At 34.8% G+C, this 22476-nt stretch overlaps 1 protein-coding gene across 1 annotated transcript in view; it reads right to left on the reverse strand.

The window, feature by feature from the left end:
* Window positions 1–22476, reverse strand: part of MYO16 (myosin XVI) — a 258913-nt gene that overhangs the window by 113101 nt on the left and 123336 nt on the right. The window contains exon 16 of the mRNA XM_062515094.1: window positions 1007–1118. Within this exon, the coding sequence (XP_062371078.1) occupies window positions 1007–1118 (112 nt within the window). The remainder of the gene's footprint in view (window positions 1–1006; window positions 1119–22476) is intronic.

Below are 22476 nucleotides of genomic sequence, written 5' to 3' on the forward strand. Positions count from 1 at the left end.
AACTAGGGAATGTCAAAGAGCTCCATGAGGTACCACTACCACCACACTGTTATCTATCTCCCACCTAACAGCTTCAGCAGATTCAGATTTTTTGCTGATAGCCATTGATCCTTTTTTTTTTCAACTGCTGACCATCTGTCATTTTTGCTGATGTTTTAACTTAGAGTTACATTAACTTTTTGTCCCCTTCTTTCTAATGATATTGTTCAGGGGTAAGTTCTTACCTCCTTCTAAAACTACTGTTGCCAATGTATTTCTCTTGCAGAAACGTTCCAGCTATGGTGTGCTTGGTAGCATATACATATGTAAGAAATATGGGGATTTTGTTAAGCAGTGTAGTATCCTGAAGGGATACACAGTTTACATGAGTTCTTATATGTATCCTTCTATTTCTTCTGATTTCTGTCACACTTCTGTCCTCCAGAATCTCTTCTTGATTAATTTTCCAGGTTATCTTCTTCATTAGTTTCATAGGATTAAAGACAAACAGCAGACCTATCTTCTTGTTGCTTTTGGGGAATTAAGTCAGGTCTTTCAAGTTACCTGGCTCTAATTTTCTTTGCCTAAATAGGTATTTACTTCTTTTCAGGTGCTGTTAGCATATGTGCATTTCACAAAATTAAAAAGGTTGGGGAGATAATCAGGAAGAGGAAAAAGAATTTCCATGGCTTTTATGAGGTGTCATATGGGATTTGATTGCTTCTTTTTATCTATGTAATTTAATTGTTCAGAGCATTATACCTTGAAGCTGTTTGGTGAATCTTTAAGAATGAAAGAGATTTACATGCTGGTTCTGTGTCTAATTAAAAGTGATTACAGTAATTTCCCTGGAGTGAACTAGTGCTGTGTTTGTTTCAAGGTCTTAACTAACAGGACAAAAAAAAAAAAAAAAGACATAAAGGTACTTCTTTTCCCCAGGAAAAAGAAATCTGTGAGAGTTACTTATGGCCTGCTTTCAACTAATGCAAAAAAATAACATAAGCTCATATAAGGTCACACAACTTACCAGGCTATTGAATCCCAGAGCACCTAGAGCTTGTTTTAGTATAGTCAATCTCTCCCTGTTTTGAGGGTTGGCTGCTAACATCGTCTCTTCTGATACAGTCTGGCTTAGATACCTGCACAAAGGATAAACAGTGTATCTGGTATTTACAAGGCTGATGCATGATCAAACTTTTAAGTCCAGCTTTACATTTCTAACCAGAGATTTACTGCAGATTTTTCTCAGCTTTTGGAGGGAGCAGTCCCAGTGACAGAATGTTCTGTATTTCTCTCTTAAAGTTTTGCTTAAGACTTCCCCCCACCCCAACTTTAGCCTTACATGAAAGCTGAAAGTTCAAACTGGATTTATAGCACTGCCAGTTTTGCCAGTCTTGCACTACCAGACATTCCCCTTCAGAAGGCAGATTTGAGGAGAACCTCTGATAACTCTGACTACTTTAAATTCCCCTCTTGCTGAGGAGGGAATAGATCAGCCCTTAACAGCCACAGTGATCATTCCTTCCCCCAGCAGCTGAATGTGTGACAGGTATACTCAGCATCTCTCAAAATGAAGCAGTAACCAAGTACACAGGGCAGTAAGTGCACAGCCCTTAAGCTGTACTGCTTTGGACACTGCAAAGCAGAAGGAATTTTATATACCTTCCCAAAAACAGTGATTAGTAGAGAAAACAGAGACTCCTAATGCAGCAGCTAACTCAGGAAAAAAAACAAAGAAACAACAAAAAACCAGAAGCAACATAAAGAGTAATAATACAAAACACATTAATCACAAATAGTAGCAAAACAAATTACTGAAAAGTGAAGCAATCTTGCCTTTACAATCATTTAGTTTGACCCTTCTGAATTAAGTCTGTATTTTTAAAAGTATTCAGGTATCTACATAGCTAAAATCACTAAGAATGAGGTATCTGAATATCTTACAGGATCTGACTTCTAACTGCATAATGCAGAGAATGCAAGATATTTTCTTTTACTGTTTTAATTAAATTATCATAATCATTAAAATACACATTCATCACACAATCTGCAATTTTCACAAATGTCACTTAAATAAACAAAAGAATTCTCCACACCTCTGTCCAAATAGCATCATCACTACTACACCAACAAAGGCGGACAATTCAAACACATTCCAGCCCTCACCCTTCATCAAAATTATGACAAAAATTATTCTGCTCCCTACTGATGTTCAGTCTGTGATCTGTAACTTAAATATGGGAAACAATACTAGTTTAATTTTTGACAATTCTTGTTTATAATCATGTTCTCATACCACCATAGAGGAGACACAGTTTCAAAATAAATTCCTATTACCACGGATGGTCTGGCAACACTCTAGCAGGTGAAGTAGTTCTTATAAAGGTGCCCTTTTACATGAATGTGTGCAGGAAGAATTATTTCATATTTGCACTTTTCAAACAGATAACGAAGTTTAAATAGTACCCACAATGAAACATAAAATGCATTTTTAGTGAATCCATACCACATTTACCAGTGTGGATTCCCCTTGCAGTGATAATGGCATAATTTACCCAAGCAAATGGGCAGGAGAAGAATGATGGGGTTAAAAATGTGTGCCTGGGTACATAAGTACCTTCTGCACCCACAGGAGGACTAACTCAGCAGATATCTCAAGTACAAGCAAGCCTCTCACATCAGTGGATAAAGCTGGTGGTTCACAAACCATTGAGAACGTGGGTCTGAGCATCACTGCCAGAGCTCAGCACTGGTTCCTCAAGATTACTAAAACATTAATTCTGTCAGATTGAGGTAGGTACAAATGATAGCACAGCCATCAAATCAGCTAGAGAAGATGATACAAAGTATAGCCAGCTTTATGTTTTTGGGTTTTTTTTGGTTTTTGTTTGTTTGTTTGTTTTTTCCCCTGGAGTTTTGTACATTGCTTGTAGGTTCAAAAGGAGCCTAGAAAACATCTGATACTGAATCTGGCATAGAACCTACTTGGGTAAAGATTAATCCACCAGAAAATTTTCCACTCTTCTGAACTGCTGCATGAACTTATGCCAGTAACATGTTATGCATCATGAGTTGGTGGCACTTTTGATCCATAATTAGGAGATTTACAGCAGCAGCCATTCTGAACCATTCTATTGTCGAATGCTGTAGGAGTTGGAAGCATATGGCCATTTCTGCAAGAAAAGCCTCCTCCTCAATGGTTTTCTCCCTAAATAACTCTTTGTCTCTCTCTGTACTGAGCAGGGAGTAGTCTTTCCTGTTCTGTGAAGAGACTACTCCACACGTCTCCTTTTTAAGCAACCCCATTTAACCAGCACTCTTTTAGCACAGCTGAAGTGCTAGTGGGTACCATTGTTGCAAAAAGCTGTGTGAGCACTAGCAACACCTCTGAAAGCAGGCTGAGCACAGCAAGGTGGTGCAGAACATTCACTCTCTGAGAGGAAGGAGCTGAGCTGAGGCATGAAACCTCACGTGCCAGTTCTTGCCTTCAGCACAGCGCTTGCTGATACAGCAGGGGGCAAAATGGGTACCTGCCAAACCAGGTGCCTGTGGCTCTAACAAACCATCCAGAAACTGCAGCCTCTGCTGGGACTTGCCTGTTGGAAGAGAATCTGACTTTCCCAGCCATACACATCCCGAAGACTTAATCAGCAGATGTGCTGGTGCTCTTGGAAAGAGATGCAGTTGGACATTTTCTAAGGTGCACTTCAATTTAGTTTCCCCAGATTAAAAGCAATTAAATTATTTTATAGCATTTCATGAGGCCCAATTATTTTCCAAACTATTTAAGGACTAATGAAATATAAACCATTGCTTTGAAGAGTTGCACATTTGACTGTTATATATTTATAATATAAAGCAGACTCATATTAAGGAGGGATTAATTGCATAGAGTACTTGGAACTGTTGATAGGTATCATACAACCCTCAATACAATCAAAATGCATGAAATACAAGTGTATCACAATATACTCTAGCCACACAAGGAAACATATTTTACTAATCATTAAGTCCATTGTTCCTCAGAAAGATAGTTACATTTGGTTAGAATTTTATTTTTCTTTTAAAACAGTTCCCTGGAAGCTCATTCTTTCCACCTTAAAGATGCTGAGGACTAAAAAGGTTTGAGACATCATTTGTCTCAATATTACTGCTGTTATTATTATTGCCTATTTATGTTTAAGAACTAGAGTCCAGAACAAATCTTAAATTGTTCCCTCTCCTAAAAGTTAAGGAAAGGGGAAAGAGCTGTGTCACAGTGCAAAAGTCCTAATAGTAATAAACATTCCTTGGTTGAAGATACATCACTTTTACATAAAATGTAAGCTATTTTCTAGGACGTGTATCTTTCCTCATATTTATAGTGTATTTTTGTCTTTTGACACTGAAGTGGCCTGGGCAGAATGGCATTGCTGTGAATGAAGAGTAGCTAACCTGCTTAAAATTTATGTTTTGAACCTACCATAGAGATTTTAGTAATTATTTTTATTTAGATTTTTGCTTTTCTGAGCTATGCCCATGAAAACCTACGATGTTACTTGAGTGTGTTCAATTTTCCTGTAAATTTCCAACAAAATAGTCTGTGTTCAAATGTAAACCAGATCTGGTGACTCCTGAGTTCTTTGTTGCTGTTAATTTTACTAAAAGAGGTGCTACTGCTATACAATCCAGAGCTGATGTTCCATAACTGCTGATGCACACAGGCTGTGCACCACTTTCATGCTGGCTTAGTTCAGTTTCACTAGCTTTACTGGCATATCTATGTGTGCAAATTCATTCTGCAAATTCATATCCAAATTAGTTTACAGTAGCTTCAGAAAGTGATTCTCAGATTTTGGATGAAGTTGAGCCTCTTAACTGAAGGAAGCTACTTAAACAAATGATATTTATATATCTCGCAGAAGTGACAAACAAAAGAGTTTATGCAGTTCTAGTAATTAACCCCTTTCTGCTGACTGTAAACATTTGTTTAAATGCTACCCCATGCTGACATTTCCATCAGACTAGTACTTTTAACAAAAAGTTCATCAGCACAAAAAAAGTTTTAAAGTCATGATCAGTGAATTTTATTTCAAAAAGGATGAAACTCAATGATTCATAAAACTTATTTTCTTAAAGAAAATAAACTAATTGAATTGTAGCATAGTCACTTTCAGTATAGCACAATGCTACATTAGATAGACGATTTCTTGAGAAATATAAGGGATTATATAGTTTTACTTTCCAATTTTTTCCAACAGTTCTAATTTGCAGCACTGTAGCAATTTCATCTATTCTAGTCTCCAAAAGAAAAAAAACATACTATTTAGAAGAAAAAGTAAAATGTGCTAAGTTTTTTGTTTATTGCTTATCACAATATACAGTTTTTGAGCCATTATTAGAATGATACCATAGATTAAATTTTCAGGTGGGGATGTGACCAGCACAACCAAGAGTATAAAAACATACTTAGTATGGCATTCAATCCTTAAGCATTAACCACCCATATAATTCCAAAATTACCTTATGGTTTACTTTATTATTATCATTAAAATTGTTACACATAATTACAATTATTCAACTTCCACATTTGATACACAGATCTCAAATATGAATAACAAATATGTATGTCACCTTAGCTGAACAAAATCGAACTTTTGTGACATAAGTATATTTCAAAATTTCCTACATAACCCCACCAGTTAAGAACTTTGTTCAAGTAATTAATCCTCTGCTTAGATTGAGCAAATAATGAGACTAAATAATTAAGACAAGCAAAGACTAAAATGAAAAGTTTTCACTATCAGTTTGCTGCTGACAGAAACTCAGCAAAATAATACCTATTTTACATTAATTTATTTTCTTTTGGACTGTAAACAGAGAGCATTTATTATCAAAGTGTTCTGCCTCATTCAACATAAACAATTCATGTTTATTCTTAGAATTGCTACATTTATATAAAATCTGTGAAAAGACAAAAATAAACAAGTTGGAAATCTGATAATAAATCTTGATATTTTACTAACAGAGGAAGTAAAACATTACCAAAATACTATCCTAATGACTTTGCATTTGTAGAATCTGACACCTGAAATGTTCAAGTATTCTGTCAGAGCAGCCATTTTATGCCATGCACCTATATACATATTGCTCTGTACCATGGAGAAATATCTACTTCATTGCAGTGGTTCAAGTCGTATCTGGCAGGGAAACTGTCTGAAAGAGATTAGTAGGTTGTGATCATCAGAAATTCCCTTTTGTCTGGACAGTTAGAATTCATTTAAATTAAAGATGAATGGTGGATTTGCCAGATGGACACTTCTTTTTCAGGGGCTTTCCAGAAGTAAATACATATTTTCATGAATAATTAAAAGAACTCGTGGAGGATTCTATCATTAAGTGGTTCTAAGTCACTGTAAAATTTTAGGATAAAGTCCTACAATTTACAAAAGGGGGTTGGAGTTGCTTTTAAGGTAGCATCTAGCTGCTTCCCACTTGACTCCTTTCCTGATGGAGGATGAATGCTGATGAATCCATTTTGTTGTACAGCTTTCTGGTCTATCACGGGTTTGATATAAGTGAAGCAGTACAAAATCAGTGCAAAAAAGTCTTGAAACTTTATTATAGGAAATAATAAAGTAAATGATGCTTTAAGGAATAAGAATTTCAGCTACCACAGTCAAAATCTTCAGTAAAACACCCCTCATGTTACTGGCAAAAAGCTTAATTTCCTAACTGTTTATACTCAGAAAAAAATCTGTGCTCAGATTAGAAACAGAGGGCATATCTTTAATTAAAAAAAAAAACCAAACAAACAAACAAAAAAAACCCAACACAACCAAAAACAAACTACCAAAACCACATAGAAAAGCAAGGGGCTGAATAAGGGTGTCCTGCTTTATTGGTCAGAAAAAGTGAGAGAGATCAGAGGAAAGCACATTTTGTCCAGGAATTAGGCCAAAGAGAAATAACTTTTAAAAAGACACAATTTAACAGAAAATGATTATAGGATAAGACAAAGGGATAACTGAATGTATGAATTCAAGGCAGGCAAGGCTGATTAGGCACTGGATCATCAGAACAGCATCTGGTATAAACTAAATGAGAGTCAATTATGCCTTGATAATGCAAAAAATGAATCACCATATAAAACACTCTTATTAGCATAGGACAACATAGGGGTCATTAAATACTTAGCATGGTTGAAGTTTGAACTGGACTATTCTGTGTGATTTGGGGTGCCCCATTTCAGGAAAATTTCAGGGATCAGTTAAGAGAAAACCCAGTTAAAGCAGCAGCAAAAATGTTATCAGAAAATAGACTTTACTACAAAACTGTTCATTAAATGTCACCTACGGAAAACTGAAAAAGATATTACAAAGACTAAAATTCCCACAGTCTGGAGGACTATACCTGGATATTTTCAAGACTCGATAAAGCTCTGAACAAGGTGATCTGATCTGCCAGCTAGTCCTGCTTGGAGCAGGCATTTTAGTAGAGATTCTCTGAAGTCTCTGCCAAAATGAATTATTCTGTGATCCTATGAAACACATTAAATTTATTTCTCAGATAAGTTGGGATCTGTTTGATTGGTTGCCTTTTTTTTTTTTGTTTTGTTTTGTTTATTTTTAAATCTCATGTAATATCAGTAATTTTAGCCCCAGAAAGATGGTGGCTAAAAGAAAAAGACCTCTCAAGAAAAGATAGGTCTTTAATTGTTTCAGACATTACCTTGACCTTTAAGTAGTGGCTAAAATGAAAAAATTTACTACAGGTCTTAAGAGTCATAAGATATCTGAGGATGAGTAAAATTCGATCAGAAATTTACATAGCTCAATATCTGAAGGGATGAAAGTGTTCTAAAATCAGAACAGTCTTAAACACCAGACCCCTACCAAAGGATGAGTCAAATAGGAAGATAATATTTCTGCTCTTCTGCTCAGGCCAGCAACCCTTTCCACTAGCCTAGCTAGTAGTTAAAAAAGCACTACATGATTATTTTATGAGGAGGAAAATTTCTTCTGATCTTGAAAACAAATATGTTGACACCAATTTCTAAATTATCTTTCTTTTATAAAATTTTAGAGAACTCAAATTTTATAAAAATTAACCTCAAATTTTAAGAAAAACTAAAATTACCAATTTAGCATCAAGAAATTTCCAGACTCTTTGATTACCTTTTATGAGCTAGAAACCAAATAAAACTTGTTTTAAGACTTTTTTATACCTTCAAAATACACGGAGTTTTTTAAAAAATACCTGGGACACAAGACCAAACTCTTGGAATTAATGAAAATATCCAATGCAGGTTGGATCAAAATAATTATCAGGACACATGCTATGACCACCACATCTCCAAGACAATACAACTTAGCTTGATTTTGTATCTAGACAGTAAATGGTTTGTACCTTCTACATGAAATAATTTATTAATAAGGCTACCAGGATGACTGTAAAATAATCCTTTCTTGCATGTAATCATTCAGGAAAGTTCAGATCTTTATTCTACTGGGCTTCTGGGTAAAGGAATACAGTAAATGAACTCCAGCTTACTTTACTTAGGCTTTAGTTCTTAAGCTTTTTCACTTATGAAGTGATAAAAAAGATAGGACTGGAAGTCACAACAGAAACTTTGCTTATTCCAAATGCCATGCTGAGCAAGAAAATCAGAAGCTTCAAGATCTGGGAATTATGGAATCATGGTCCTGATAAGAACTGGGAATATGAATGGGAACACAGATGAAACTGCCCTGGTATTAGCCCACAAATCAGTTAAGTATTTCCTTCTTTTGTGTGGCTGTGGCAATAGATTTTCAAAGGACCTCTCTGTTTGCACAGTAGATGATCCTGGCTTGATACAAAAGCTTGGACCTTTGTATACCAGATCTCTGGAAGCCTTTTTTTGAACTAAGAGCAAAAGAAAATATTATTTTTCTCCATTTATATTCCTTTAGTTGGTAAAAGAAAAAAACAAAAAGAAAATAAATGCATGAGAAGAGCTGAATGTCATAATCTGCTCTTTTTTGAGACATCTAGCTAACTGGGTCCTGTGAGGAATTAAAACTTGGTGTGCTTTCTTCTGCTGATCAATTTTCCCACATCTAATTTCTCTGCTATTAGTAGGATACCTCTTAACTAACCCGCAGAGAAATAGAATAGTATCAACTCCTTCTTTAGCACAAGTGAACACAAAATACAGGGGTTTTTTTTGTTTTTATTTTTTTGTTTGGGTTTTTTTTTTTTTTTTTGCTAAAAAGAGTTCACAATTATTGGGTAAAGAATTTACATGGAAGGAGCAAAGAATATATACTTCACATAAATTAATCACTAAATACAGGAGTCTCTATCAATACTTAATTAGGCAGTGCAAGCTACTGCTGATCAAGTTGTGAATCATGAATTTGGTATTTTCTCTATAAAGCCCTTATTTCTTTTACAAAAATGACATACAAATAAAAGCCTTAATATTCCTTCACCAATTCAAAATATATAAAAAACCCAAACCTTAAAACTGAGATCCTGATACTTAACATGTATTTATCCAAGCCTGAAGTTTTTTGTTTGCACTGTTGGAACAAAAAACCCATGGCTTTGTGGAGTTTCTTGGTTGCTTTTTGTTTGTTTTGTGGTTTTTTTTTTTGTTTTTTGGGGTTTTTTTTTGTTTGTTTTTGTTTTATGCTGTTTTTTGTTCTTTTGGGGTTTTTTGTGGTTTTTTTTTGTTTGTTTTGGTGTTTTGTTTTGCTGGGTTTTTTTTTTTTTTTTATATATCATGCTGTAAGCCAATGGAAACCTGTCACACCATAGCTCCAAAACCATTTTGTGCAGTCCAGATAAAGAAATTTAGAAGAGATGACTGAAACCTCTTTCAAAACATCACCTTCATCCTAGATATGACTTCTTGCATATATCTCCCCTCACACAGAGACATCCAAATTCTTTCTAAGCATGATGGTAAGCAGGATATAGAACTGACTTGTCACTTGCTATGCTTGAGCCACTCTGTAAGTCAGCTTTACGGGCAACTGGTAGGAAATACTGTGCCCACAGCCTAGAGAGGAGCACATCAGACAGAATGGCTTCAGGAATGCCTACTGGAACCATTCATTTTCTTCTAACACGGTAAAGGCTTTTCTTACAGCTTGACCTTAATTAAAATGTATCATTAAAAAGCACACACAGGTTTGCTCTCGGTGCCAGCTTCTATAAAATACTGACTGCATCAGTTGTTCCAAAAACAGACACAGACCATGCCCATCATGACATCATATTTAGTGATTTTAGGCCTTTGGAAAAAACAAAAAAGTTGGTTTCTTTTCTCGCCAGGTTTACAAGTACTGGGAAGTAGAATAATTAATTATTTCACCACTGTGTATATTGTCCCAATTCAGCAAAACACTTCTTCATAACTAACTTCAAACCTGTGCTTTTTCCCACTGATTTCAGCTGAATCATAATAAATATCAATAACTGAAAGTTATAGGTAAACACCCTATGTTGAGCTCAGGTTCACTGAGAAAGAAGGAAAGGCAGGCTGAAGTGTTTGAGACTGGAAGAAATAAGCAGTACTGGTGACCTAGACGTTAAGCCATCCCAAGCATTGCTTACATAATTTTTAGGCCTTAATACAACATTACCTTACACTTATTTCTACTCTATGCAACTCCAAAGACACACAAACACTCTTGAACTGTACTTGTATGACCTAGGCATAGTGCAGAAAACACAGTTTTTAGCTATTTAGCTTAGATGAACCCCTGCCCCAACAGAGCCATGGCACCTTTTGCTCAACACCCTCTGAGGAGTCTCTGATACACAATGAGCCACACAGACTTATCTTTCAGCTCTACTTGTCATTATTTACAGTCTAAACCAGAACATTACTACAAAATCTTCATTAGCTGATGCTTTGTTGCTTGAAAATTCCCAAGAGAGCCAATGTCACAGGAGGAAGAAGCAGTATTTCATAATCAGCTACCAGCTTTAACACAATCAATACGCATGTTGTGGGTGTCATTTAATGTGACATTGTATTAAGAAGCATGGATTAACAAGCTAAACCCCTTCCTTCCCCTTCTTAGTGCTGCCCAATGAACCATGCACTTGCACAATCATGTGAAAGGCGTATGGCTTTTTTCCTCATTCCCATCAAGTTCAGGGTAGCAGCCCTGATTAAGCACAATGGACATCACTAAAAATTCAACATTACCAGATCAGTTAATTTTTACTTTAACCTCAGGTAGAAATCATAGCATCTCGGATACTGGTTTGTTACAGACAAAATACAACCATTTAAAAACCAGTTTTCTTACAACTAGGTGAGTCTACTGCCCTCATAATAAATATTTGTGAAGTATTTCTCTAAAATAACGTTAAATTTTTGTAAAAGTTTAGCTATTCCTGTGACTAGTTACTAAATCCCAAGATGCAATTTAGATATAATTAAACTTTAAGATTGTTTGGCCTGACTGAAAATTAATGACTTCATAGTTTTCAGCATATGTTTCAAAAAACTCTTCTAGAACTGCTGGGATGAAGATTACTGAGTATATAAGAGCAAGCCATTACCTTTCAAAACTAAATTCCACTAATCTCTACCATACTTACAAACCCACAGAGTAAGAAATTTCAACAAACCTTGTTATTTCTTTAAATATCTCCTGTGAGTATGGGAGGACAACGCATTCTGCTTAGTGAGGAAAAGCTGCTTTGCACTTAGCAGTGTTTGATGTATAAACAGGAATGAGATAAAGACAAAGCAAAACAGTTAACATCAATGAAGCAAATGATATTTCCAGAACATGATAATGAATAGCTTCTGGATTTTTTCTCTCAGGGAAAAAGGGCATGGTCTATTGCCCTTTTTTTTCCTCCTTTGTCCCCGGTTTTCAAATGTATTTGGATCTGAACAAATTTCATACCCTTTGAACCTTGTTACCCTGTAGCGCTGAGCTGGAATTACTGCTTATCATTTAAGTGCACATATTTATGCTCATAACTCGTTCAATAAAGTACCAAAACTAGCACTTAAAAAATATGAATCGCTTTATTAATATCAAGAGGTAAGGTATTATCACAATATTAATTAACTAAACACTGTAGATGGATTTGATGACAGCCAGAACACAGCTCTTATTTTTAGTTTTCTAAACTAACAAAATTACAAGTTATGTATGTGTTTTCTAAACTGATTTTAGCACAGAAAGCTTATATTAGCCCATACATTATCCAGTAAGTAGCTTTACCTTAATATATTATAAAATGAAATTTCAAATAATTCTGTAAGAAAGACTGTGTGTACTATGAAGCACATAATTTTTGCAGACAGTGGATGTACTGAAAAGGAAAGCAAAGAAATACATATTTGTCTTTAGCCTGAAAATGCTAAATGTTGGCATGGTACAATCAGGTATGGGGCTTTTTTCCTAATGATATTGGTAATCTTGTGGAATAGGTTGAAATCAAAGACTCAAGCATTCTGTTCCTAAAATTACACAAAAAAAAAATAAATGCAGAATGATTTTATTAAAGAAAAAAAAAGCACAAGAGTGACTCAAAGTAGAAATTTTCATGTCTGATAGTAATACAAGAATTAATAATTACAGTATACCTTGAACTGTTTGTCTGACTCATGGTACAGAAATTTTACAGGACAGAATAACAAGATCATAATTCTGTGAACTACCACTCTAAAAGTATAATTTTGAAGCTTAATATACATTAAATGAGGAGCATAATGCTGATGGTGATGAAAAAGTAGCAAATAATAAGCATTGCTGAAGATGTAAAAAGAGTAAGCCAGTCTGTATGCGAGTGCAAACTGGTCCAATCCATTTCCTGAAATGCTTCAAGAATTGTTTGAACTTTGCTCCTACAACTAAAAGCAATTTTGTATTTCTGTGTTCAGAGTTTTGCATTGGTTGCCAGGCAGATGTCATTACGTTTATGAGCCTCAAAGGCATTTTTCTACCAACACTTGCTACTTTTAAAATGCTGATTCATTAAATATAGCTTACCCTGTCAAGAGCCACAGTATCTGATCTAAACTGTGAAAAGTGCTTTGGAAACCTGCTTATAACTTTTACCAGTATCCAGTTAAAATACTGATAATATGCTTCAAAATTATTTTATATAACCACTGATTGTAGTTCATGAATCAGTTTCAGGTAAGCTGATTTACAAGAGGCACTCTTCCTCCTGTATATGCAGGTATGACCATGTATATTCAGGTGTGCATATTAAACAAATAATTATGAACAGTAAGATCCATTTAAAGCACTTTTAACTTGGTCAAAAATAAAAGGTAAGCCCCTCCCCCCCCAGACACTAGGCAACTTTTGAAATACTGGGAAAGATACAGATATATATTTACTTAAGAATGAAATTTCTTTTTAGAAGTATTAATATAATTAATTAATTAATCAATCAATAATGAATATTCACCTTTCATGAGCTAAGAAAGTATCATACACTACACAAATATGATTTGGTGCAGTACCAAACTTTATTGTAGCTCACTTTTTTCCTACAAAGCAAGAATATTCTCCTTGCAACTATAAATGGAGCAAATTAATGTGCATTTAAATATGCTATCTATTTAGCAATCAACAATCCACAATCAACAGTTGCACTCCTTTAATGTAAGAAGAGTGTTCTGCTTTTCACACAGCCACCAAGCTACATGATGCTGTACACAGGTTTCAGTAATGGAGAATCCCCATCTCCTCTCCTATGCTCAGCAAGACCAGCTTTGCTCCCCTGCCTCAGCACCTATTTTTGTCCCAAATGCACACCAGGACAACCCAAAGTGTGAGCAGGATGGATGTATGTGCCTGTTTCTCTCAGATCTTTTCAGCCCTCCCAATAAAATCATGCTTGATGAAAGGTGACAAAATAAATACTTCTGACATTAAGTCCCCTGCAGAGTCTTCCTCTCATAAGGGACCAAGGACACAGTAGCTCAGCAAACCTGAAGTAAAAATCAGAGACTGCACACTGGGATCTTGATTGAAGGGTTGCATCTAAGCAGGTTACTTAGCTGCTGAAGGTACTGACCTTATACTGTATAAAATGAACCGGCCTTCCTAAAGCACACTTGAAGATTTAGAGCACTTTCATGGTTTGTGTGCCAAAATAGGACGAAAAGACTCCCTACTAGGTCTTAGTGCTAAAATCCACACTGAATTTACACACTGGAATCTGCAAAGGTAGGTCTTCTTCAAATACATTGCTTTCTAACAAAAATAAAAACAAAATTTTAAAAGAAGAAAGATGATCACAGAATAAATTATGCTTTAAATTAGTCCTTTCCCTCCTAAGATCTATGGGAAGCAGGAATGGAAATAGACTGGGGAGGACTGCAATTGCATGTTTAAAAAACAGGCTCCAGAATAAAGTAAACCAAAGAATTTGAGATGTTCCAATTTTGTCTTAGGGACCAATCTAATTCTATAACATACTTGCTGAAATTCAGTTCATCACAGGACATATTTTAATAGATGCTGCTCTATTCCTCTTAATTGCTACCAGATATAGGAGTCCTGTTTAAACAGGAGAATATGTCTGAAATGTGGCAAATATACATACTGGAGGTGAAAATGGACTGGGAAAGGAATGTCAGAGAGCCTGATGAAAATGGGGAAGGACTGCAGCTACAAGGAAGTACAGATGCATCACTAACAGATGATGAATATGATTTCTCTAAAACCAAAGACATGAGCTATACAGAAGAAAACACAAAGAAATACTTAGAAATACTAAGACAAAAAATAAACAATCTCTAGCAGTACCAGTGTTAACCCATCTCTATTTGAGACAGAAAAGTGATAATAAAATAAGGTCAAGTGAACAATGATTTAAAGAGAAATACACATAGAATTATCATCACTATTGAAAGGCGTGGGCTGGCAGGGACCTTAAAAACCACCTCGTTTCAACTCCCCTGCTATGGGCAGGGATGCCACCCACTAGACCAGAGTAGCAATATTTTTAACACTGAAGGGTCACACAGACTTTCTGTCTTTTATTCAATGCTGGAAAATTCTAATGACATAGAATAGTCTCCAATTGTTTTTCAACAAAACTATTATACGAAGTAACTTATTTTCCTATTTCAATTATTAATGTTTACAGTGAAAGGCCACAGACTTATTTTTACCAGTGATTAGCACTTTTCTTGGTCTTCATAATAATTTTTTGGTTGAAAACAGATCACAAAATTGGTGTCTATGTACCAGCATCAAAATAAACACTGCAATTACTGTGTAGGTTTAATACTAAGATATAATGCCAGCTTGGTAAACTGATTTCTATCCATTTAATGTGTTGATTAGTTTAAAATTCCAGAAAGGTTAAAGTAGAAATCAGAAGATGACAGCACTTCTCAGAAGCCATACATTACACTTCTGTATGTTTATGATTAAAAACACAGCTTGTTTGTCTAATGGTATTTCTACATTGTTTCAGTGCATTTTTCCATCATTTCAGTCATCAAAAAAATTGTAATAAGTTTTTTATTTCAGAATACTTTCTTGATTTGCACCTCTCTTGATGCAAACCATACCTAATAATTTTTCTCATCCATATTACTATTTGAGAAATGTTTAAACTTACAATCATACAAGCATAAGGCTTATTAGCACAGACAGGCCATAGAATCATAAGGCTGGAAAAGGTCTTTAAGATCATTGAGTCCAAAATCCAGAAACCTGAACCAATCTGCACCTATTCAGCTCATGCCAGCATCTCTTCTCTTATGATCCAGAGTTCTATTTGCTCAGGACTGGTAAAAATATAGGTTTCCCTGGTTCAATAGGCTAACATATGTGTGCATTTTAGGGAAAAAAAACAAAACAAAACAAAAACAACAACAACAAAACAACAACAAAAAAATTAAATACATAGATATACACTGTGTGCCGTGATTCCAAGACATATGTCATAAGCTAACTGGATACAAACAAGACCAATACAAAGAATTTAAAAGTTCCAAAGGTCATCTGGGTGATGGGTGGTTCACTGAAAGACACTCACACACCATTCTGTCTTGCATTATATTGCAAAAAATTAATTGAGAATCCAGACTGGTAGAGTTGCCATTCTTAGGAGCTATATAAAACTAAGACCCTGAAATCCTTCCGTCATTAGCACTCAACTACCATATTCAGAAAATTTTAATTAGTTACTTGTTGGCTTTAGACAAAACTCATTTTTAGTACCTAACTTCAGAAAATATTGTGGAAATCCAGTAAATAGAAATGGTAAATAGCACTAATCGCACACATCCAGGTTTAAACTCAGAGTTGTAGTAATTTTAAGTTACAATTAATGAAAGAACTAGAGGAAGAAAACTATGATACACTTTGGGTTGACCTTGCCTGACTTTCCTAGAGAGAGTTGGCTACCAGTGCAATGAAAAATACATGGCAGCACAGGGAGCTGAGTAAGGCAGCAAGTTCAGACAAAGGTGAGAGGTATCAGCTCCACTAGATCTAACACTGAGATGAGCTGGGTTCAATGGCTGGGGTTCTGTAGGTCAATAACAATTTCTGAAACACCCAATCCTGACTGGAAATTCTTCTACAGTAATTGTATCAAAGCGATTCTAAGAGTGACTTTTGAAACATAAATTGCAGAACTGTGTTGTCACAGTACATTTATGTAATGTAATAGCTAAGTGGTTTCAGGAGCTGAATCCACTGAATCTCCCTCCACATATGAGATGATTAGCAACCTAGTAAAGTGCAGAGACATATTTTGTACTTAAAGTAAAAGCCAAATTAACTTTTCTACCATTTATGTGAGTAATATCTACTTTCAAGCCGGGGTTTCTCCAGCAATTTCACCTCTTAGAGATACATCAATTTTCCCCCTGACATAAAACACTGGTAGGCTGCTTAAACAGTCAGGACTTAATTTCTTATACAGAGGATCAAATTTAACCTGTATGTATGTATGTATGTATGTACAATTTTCACAGCTCTCTGGAGATTTCTTTTTCTAACAAAAGGTTGGACTCAGCCAAGAAACTTTAAGGTGTAAGATACTCTTCAACAGAATTCACCACAAATTGGAGAATCAACTGGTACACATTCTGGTTTGTGTTTTTTTTTGTTGTTTTTCTCTTTTTTTCTTTTTTTTTTTGTTGGTTTGTTTGTTTTTTTGTTGGTTTGTTTTTGGGGTTTTTTTTGCACTTGCTTTCTCCATTTAAAACAATTTATTATAAACAATGTGTTATTTTCTGTATCGTTTTCCGCTAAAATTAAGATGTGCTCACTACACTCTAAAGATCCCAGTGCTCTTAATTACCAAGTTTGTTTCTTTCTTTTGAATTAAACAGATTTCAGTGTTTTCTTGCCTCCTATTCCTCACCTTTCATGCCATGCATGCCATGGACATGAAAGATGGAGTATTCTTCTCTTACTTTCTGCACCTGTTTCTATATCATGCTTACACCAAAGAGGACAAGAAAGACAAAGCCTCTCTAAATCAAATAAATATGTAATAGTATCAATGCCAGTCAAATTATGTAAATGCAAGTTTGTGGAATAAAACTAAACAAACATACAAAAGTAAGCTGACTAATGCAATAAAAAGGCAAAAGCCAGAACATTTTTATATGATCTGATGTAATTTTTTCTATTCCAAACTGATAACAGGAGAATGTAACTTAGCATATATTATCAGATAACTAAGTTCATTTAGGAAAACACAGAAATACAAAGAGGAGTTCCCTGGCTCTACTGTACCACTACAAATGTAAAATTCATTATTGAGAAAACATGTGTTCATTTACACATAGTTTCACAGGTTCAGCTTGTTAGAATTATGATGGAGAGAAAAAAAGTTGTTGGAAAGAGAGGCAATCAAAATGAATCATTTCTTTGCCTCTCAGAGTCTGCCAATGGAGGACTGAACATCCTCTGCCACTAGTCAATCAATATGTATGAAGACTAATACAACGAGGAGGGGATTGTTAACATCAAATGAAAGCAAATACCCAGAGGAATATGAGTTTCAGATTTTCACTCCTGAGCAAAGCAGAATTTCTACAGCATTTATTCTGAAAGCCAGACAAACAACAATTACACTTGGGACCTCAGACAAAGACCCTGAGCTGTCTCAGAGCAATTTTACTACCTTTACCTTGCTAAATAAAATTCTTCTTGAATTTCAAGTAGGTTAATGATTGTTAAACATCACTGAGGTGTAATTTTTTAAAGTATCCTTTGGGAATAAAGCAGTAATATTAAAAGCTGCTAATGTTGAAACTGGAATAAATAAATAAATCATTAAAATCCAAAGCTAAGCTGCTTCTGCTCTCAAGAAGAAATATGCTTTGGATATATTGACATGTAATTAGAATGCAAGTGTGTAGGAGTGTGTGTAACTAACCCTGAATTCAGGATGAACCACTCAAAACAACTGCACAGCCAGATACTCAAAACAAATATTGCAGAATAAAATTAATAACATAAAGGTATTCCTTATGTAAGAGATGTAGGTATCTACAAATAGAAAAACAATCACTTAATTTGCAAAATCAAGCAGATGACACAACATTTCAGTTTTGTTTTGAAAACCTAAGATGTGATCCTGGTTATATATTCTGTAATTGCAATGCCAACCTCCTAGTAATGTATCTTGTAGGACACAACTATCCACAAATGTCTCTCAGAAAAGGGGTTTAAGGAAATGTAGTCAATTTTCAGAAAGACACTGAGACTTCACATTAACTTCAACTTTGACATTATTGTTGGGTATTTCCTGAATGGTAACTTGCACAGTGATAATCTTAAGGAGGAAGATTTAGTCTACATGGGCCAGTCAACATATTTCCCCTGCCAAAAAAACACTGAAAAAATTCTTAGCTACTGTACACTAATAGGCTCCTTCAGGTTCCATCTATTTTTCATTAAAATATGGCAGTCAAAGCCTAAATTATGAGACTAAGCCTAAAAGCTAGATGAACAGAAGTGAACCATATGTATAAGTAAAATGAGATGAATTAGACCACAGAGTAAAAAAAAAAACAAACAATATTTTTGAATATTTTTTTTAAAATCAATGTTGAATGAAAAAAAATCCTCAGACTTACACTCCATTCTATTTTTAATCTTAGATATATCTGAAAGTACATATTGTGAAATGTTATATCAGAATTAGATAAAATTAGCTCTAGTCCATCAATATCACTTTGAAACATGAAGTTGTATCTTAATACAACATATAATATAGTTTCTGGTGCCCATCCTCAATAAAACTGAGTTAGTCATGATTATTACTATCTAGCATAACAAATCACACACATCAGTCATTTACTAGTGTTGTCTCTGAACACTTCTTTCTTTGAAGTGCAAAGATCAACACTGACACATGAAGATCGTGGTCTAAGAGATTAACGGGGCCTGAGCTTCAAAGAAAGAATAAGAGAAGAAAAAGAGGCTAAGGAAAAAAAAAAAACAAACAAAAAACCCACAAAACCCTAAACACTCATTTTGGTTCAATTCCTGCTTACATAAAGAATAAAACAGGTTGAATAAACTCATGAGCACTATTTGCTCAGAAAACCTGCATGAATAAGGAAAACAAACAAAAACTGGAAAAGATAAGAGTATTGGGATAAAGACTGTTATCAGTTGAAACAAATGGGAACTGGAGGCTGAAGTTATAAGAGGGTAGGAAAAAACTTTAAAAATTACAGTGTGAAAGCACATTTTGTTGGAATATGCATATGACCTACACGCAGTAAAGGTTGTTTAATCTCAAAACAGAAACTATTTTAAAAGTTCAGACATCAGTAAACAGAGCTTAAACAGGAAAAGAATACATGGTAAGCAGCAAAAGTAAACAAGCAAAGCACAAAAGACAACAGATAAAATTAAGACAATTCATTTGACATTGAAAATATTCCCGATTACATAGATATTAAACTTGCTGAAACAAATTTAAATCTGCTCCAGAATCTCAAACAAATATATCTGTTTTATATCTCTCCCCATTATCTTCCTGATAACTAGCCTAGTTTAGTTTAGCTGTCAGATGTCGCTGGAATCTAAGGAAATGGAATTGCCTCATTACATTCAGAATGTACAGATCTTGCCCTTAAAATAATACTACTCAATGCAAATCAGATCTTCATGGTAGCAGTGCATGAAGATAGTCAAGAAACAAACATTCTCAATAAAAGCTTTTCACTAGACAACTGAAATACAAGTAAATCATATCAGGAAGATGCAAACTGATGGAAGTGTGCAATTCCTATATTATTTGCTACCATGCAGTTAAAAAAAACCCAACAAACAAACAAACAAACAAAAACAAAAAAAAAACCCAACCAACCAAACAAAAACCCTAAACTATGTTCTGTTTCACTTAGGATTTCACCTATCCATATTCACTTATTGTACTGAAAGAAATTCCAGCAAAAATAACTTAGACCTAACTCTCTTGTTTTTGCAATCTCCCATGTGTTTGAAACTGTCTTCATACTGCCATATCATTTAGAAAAATTGTCAAGTGCTCCAAAAGTCTTTATACCCTCTGCTGCCTAGGCATACTACTATACAGAGCTACTAGTATCACTGCATTGTTTTATAAATATCAATATGCTTAAAATGCAGGATTTTCAGAGAAAAGGAATGTGCTGCATATAATCAAGTTAGGACAGGAAAACCTGTGAAAAAGAACAACAACAAAAAAAATACAACCTTACTTGCTTAATCAGAACTTCAATGTTTGTTTTAAATTTAAGAGATCTTCTGGAGAAGGTCTCTTTGGAAGAAGAAGGACTTGACCTTCATGGTCGTTCAGCTGCAAGGATGGTGATCCCAACATTTCCTGCCACAGCTTCTCTCTCCTGTGCTGACCCTGCCCATAATGCAGAAGAGGAATACAGCAGAGGAACCTCCGAGTACGATCTCTACCCTCCTCCTAAAATTAAATACAATTAATTCCAATTTCCAGATAGCCTAGAGCTTTCGTTTCTGTCAGCAGGATTTTAAAACTAAGTTGATCCTCAACAGTGAAGTTCAGGGAGTCTCAATATTAGGCTTTATTTGGGTGAGACTCAGAATTTTGGTGCAACTAACTTATGCTGAGTTTCATCACACAATGTCTCACGGCAGTTTGATAAAGTGATGTAAGTTGGCACATCATACAGAAATTATCATTCCAGCAGGATGGGAAAATCTGATGTAACTCTTACAGATCTAGCTGTTTCATTCACAAAAATTTATTCCACCTAATTTTGTAACTTAAGTCTGGTGCTTGGATTTTCCTCTAGTTATCATACACGGATATCAGCATGAAGAAAAATTGTAAAGCAAGGAATGAAAAAGGTCCTGTGTAATCACCTCTGTGAACTGAGCTTTTGACTGTACTGAAAGTTTAAAACAAAGTCAATATCCACAATAAAAAATGATAAAAAAAGAGCATGGAAACATCAGAGGACTGGAACATCCCTAAAATGCCTATTTTTCTAATTATGTGGGAAAACTTAATTTAAAAAAACAAAATAAAACAAAACATACAAATAAAAGTGAACAAAAACACCAACAAAAAAGCAAAAACCCCTAAACAAACAAAAAATCAAAATAAAACCAAACAACTCCAAACAACATAAAAAAACCCCCACACCCCGCCCCCCAAAAAAAGCAACAAAAAAGCCCAAACAAACAAAAAAAACCCCCAAACCCACACAACCTTTCTGTACGAATTTAGTGTTAGACTCCACAGAAAGGTCTGTAGACAAATGACACAGGTACAGAAAACTGGTAGTTTCAAGAATATAATTTTTTTCTGTTGCATTTTAAATGAGACTTTAATCAAATGGATGGGGTAAAAAAAAGGCATACAAAGATATAAGGAAAGAAAAGGAAGAGAAAAGATATAAAAATGTGCAGTGTCTTCATGGTCCATATCTACAATAGTTATGACAGAATAATCATTATTTTTAACACATTGTACTAGTGCTGGTTAGATAAGATGACTGGAAACACACAAAAAAATTTACATAACGCTCTCTTTATTGGGATCTTTTCTACTTCATTCACTTTACCACGCTAATTTTTAAGTCTTTTTTTTTGGTGACCAATCTTATAATTTAGAATGGGAAATTATTTCCTCAGTGATCAAGGATCAGATCAGTTTGGACTTCAATAAAAAATTCAATCACTTTACTAAAATTACTCCTTCATGTATTAAATTCAAGTTGTCTTATTGACAGTGAAGAGGACACTTGCACTGAAAAACTGTACAAGATACATCAATTCCATGATCTGATCTACATCTGCTGGTGCAGAAGAGTTCCACTGCTTTTTAAAGGCTGTGAGAAATACCACAGGCAGAGAGAACACACAGCGCAGTGCATACCATTGTTCTATGGGAGAAAGGAAAATTTTGAACATCTGGGAACAGCAGCTTGATATTGCAAATACAAAAAGTGCATGCCCTGACCTCTGTATCGATAATGTATATAACATTTTCCTTAGCTCAAAATTATTTACTTGTTTTTACACTACA

This window comes from Cinclus cinclus, chromosome 2, assembly GCF_963662255.1.
Source record: "Cinclus cinclus chromosome 2, bCinCin1.1, whole genome shotgun sequence".
Taxonomy (NCBI): domain Eukaryota; kingdom Metazoa; phylum Chordata; class Aves; order Passeriformes; family Cinclidae; genus Cinclus; species Cinclus cinclus.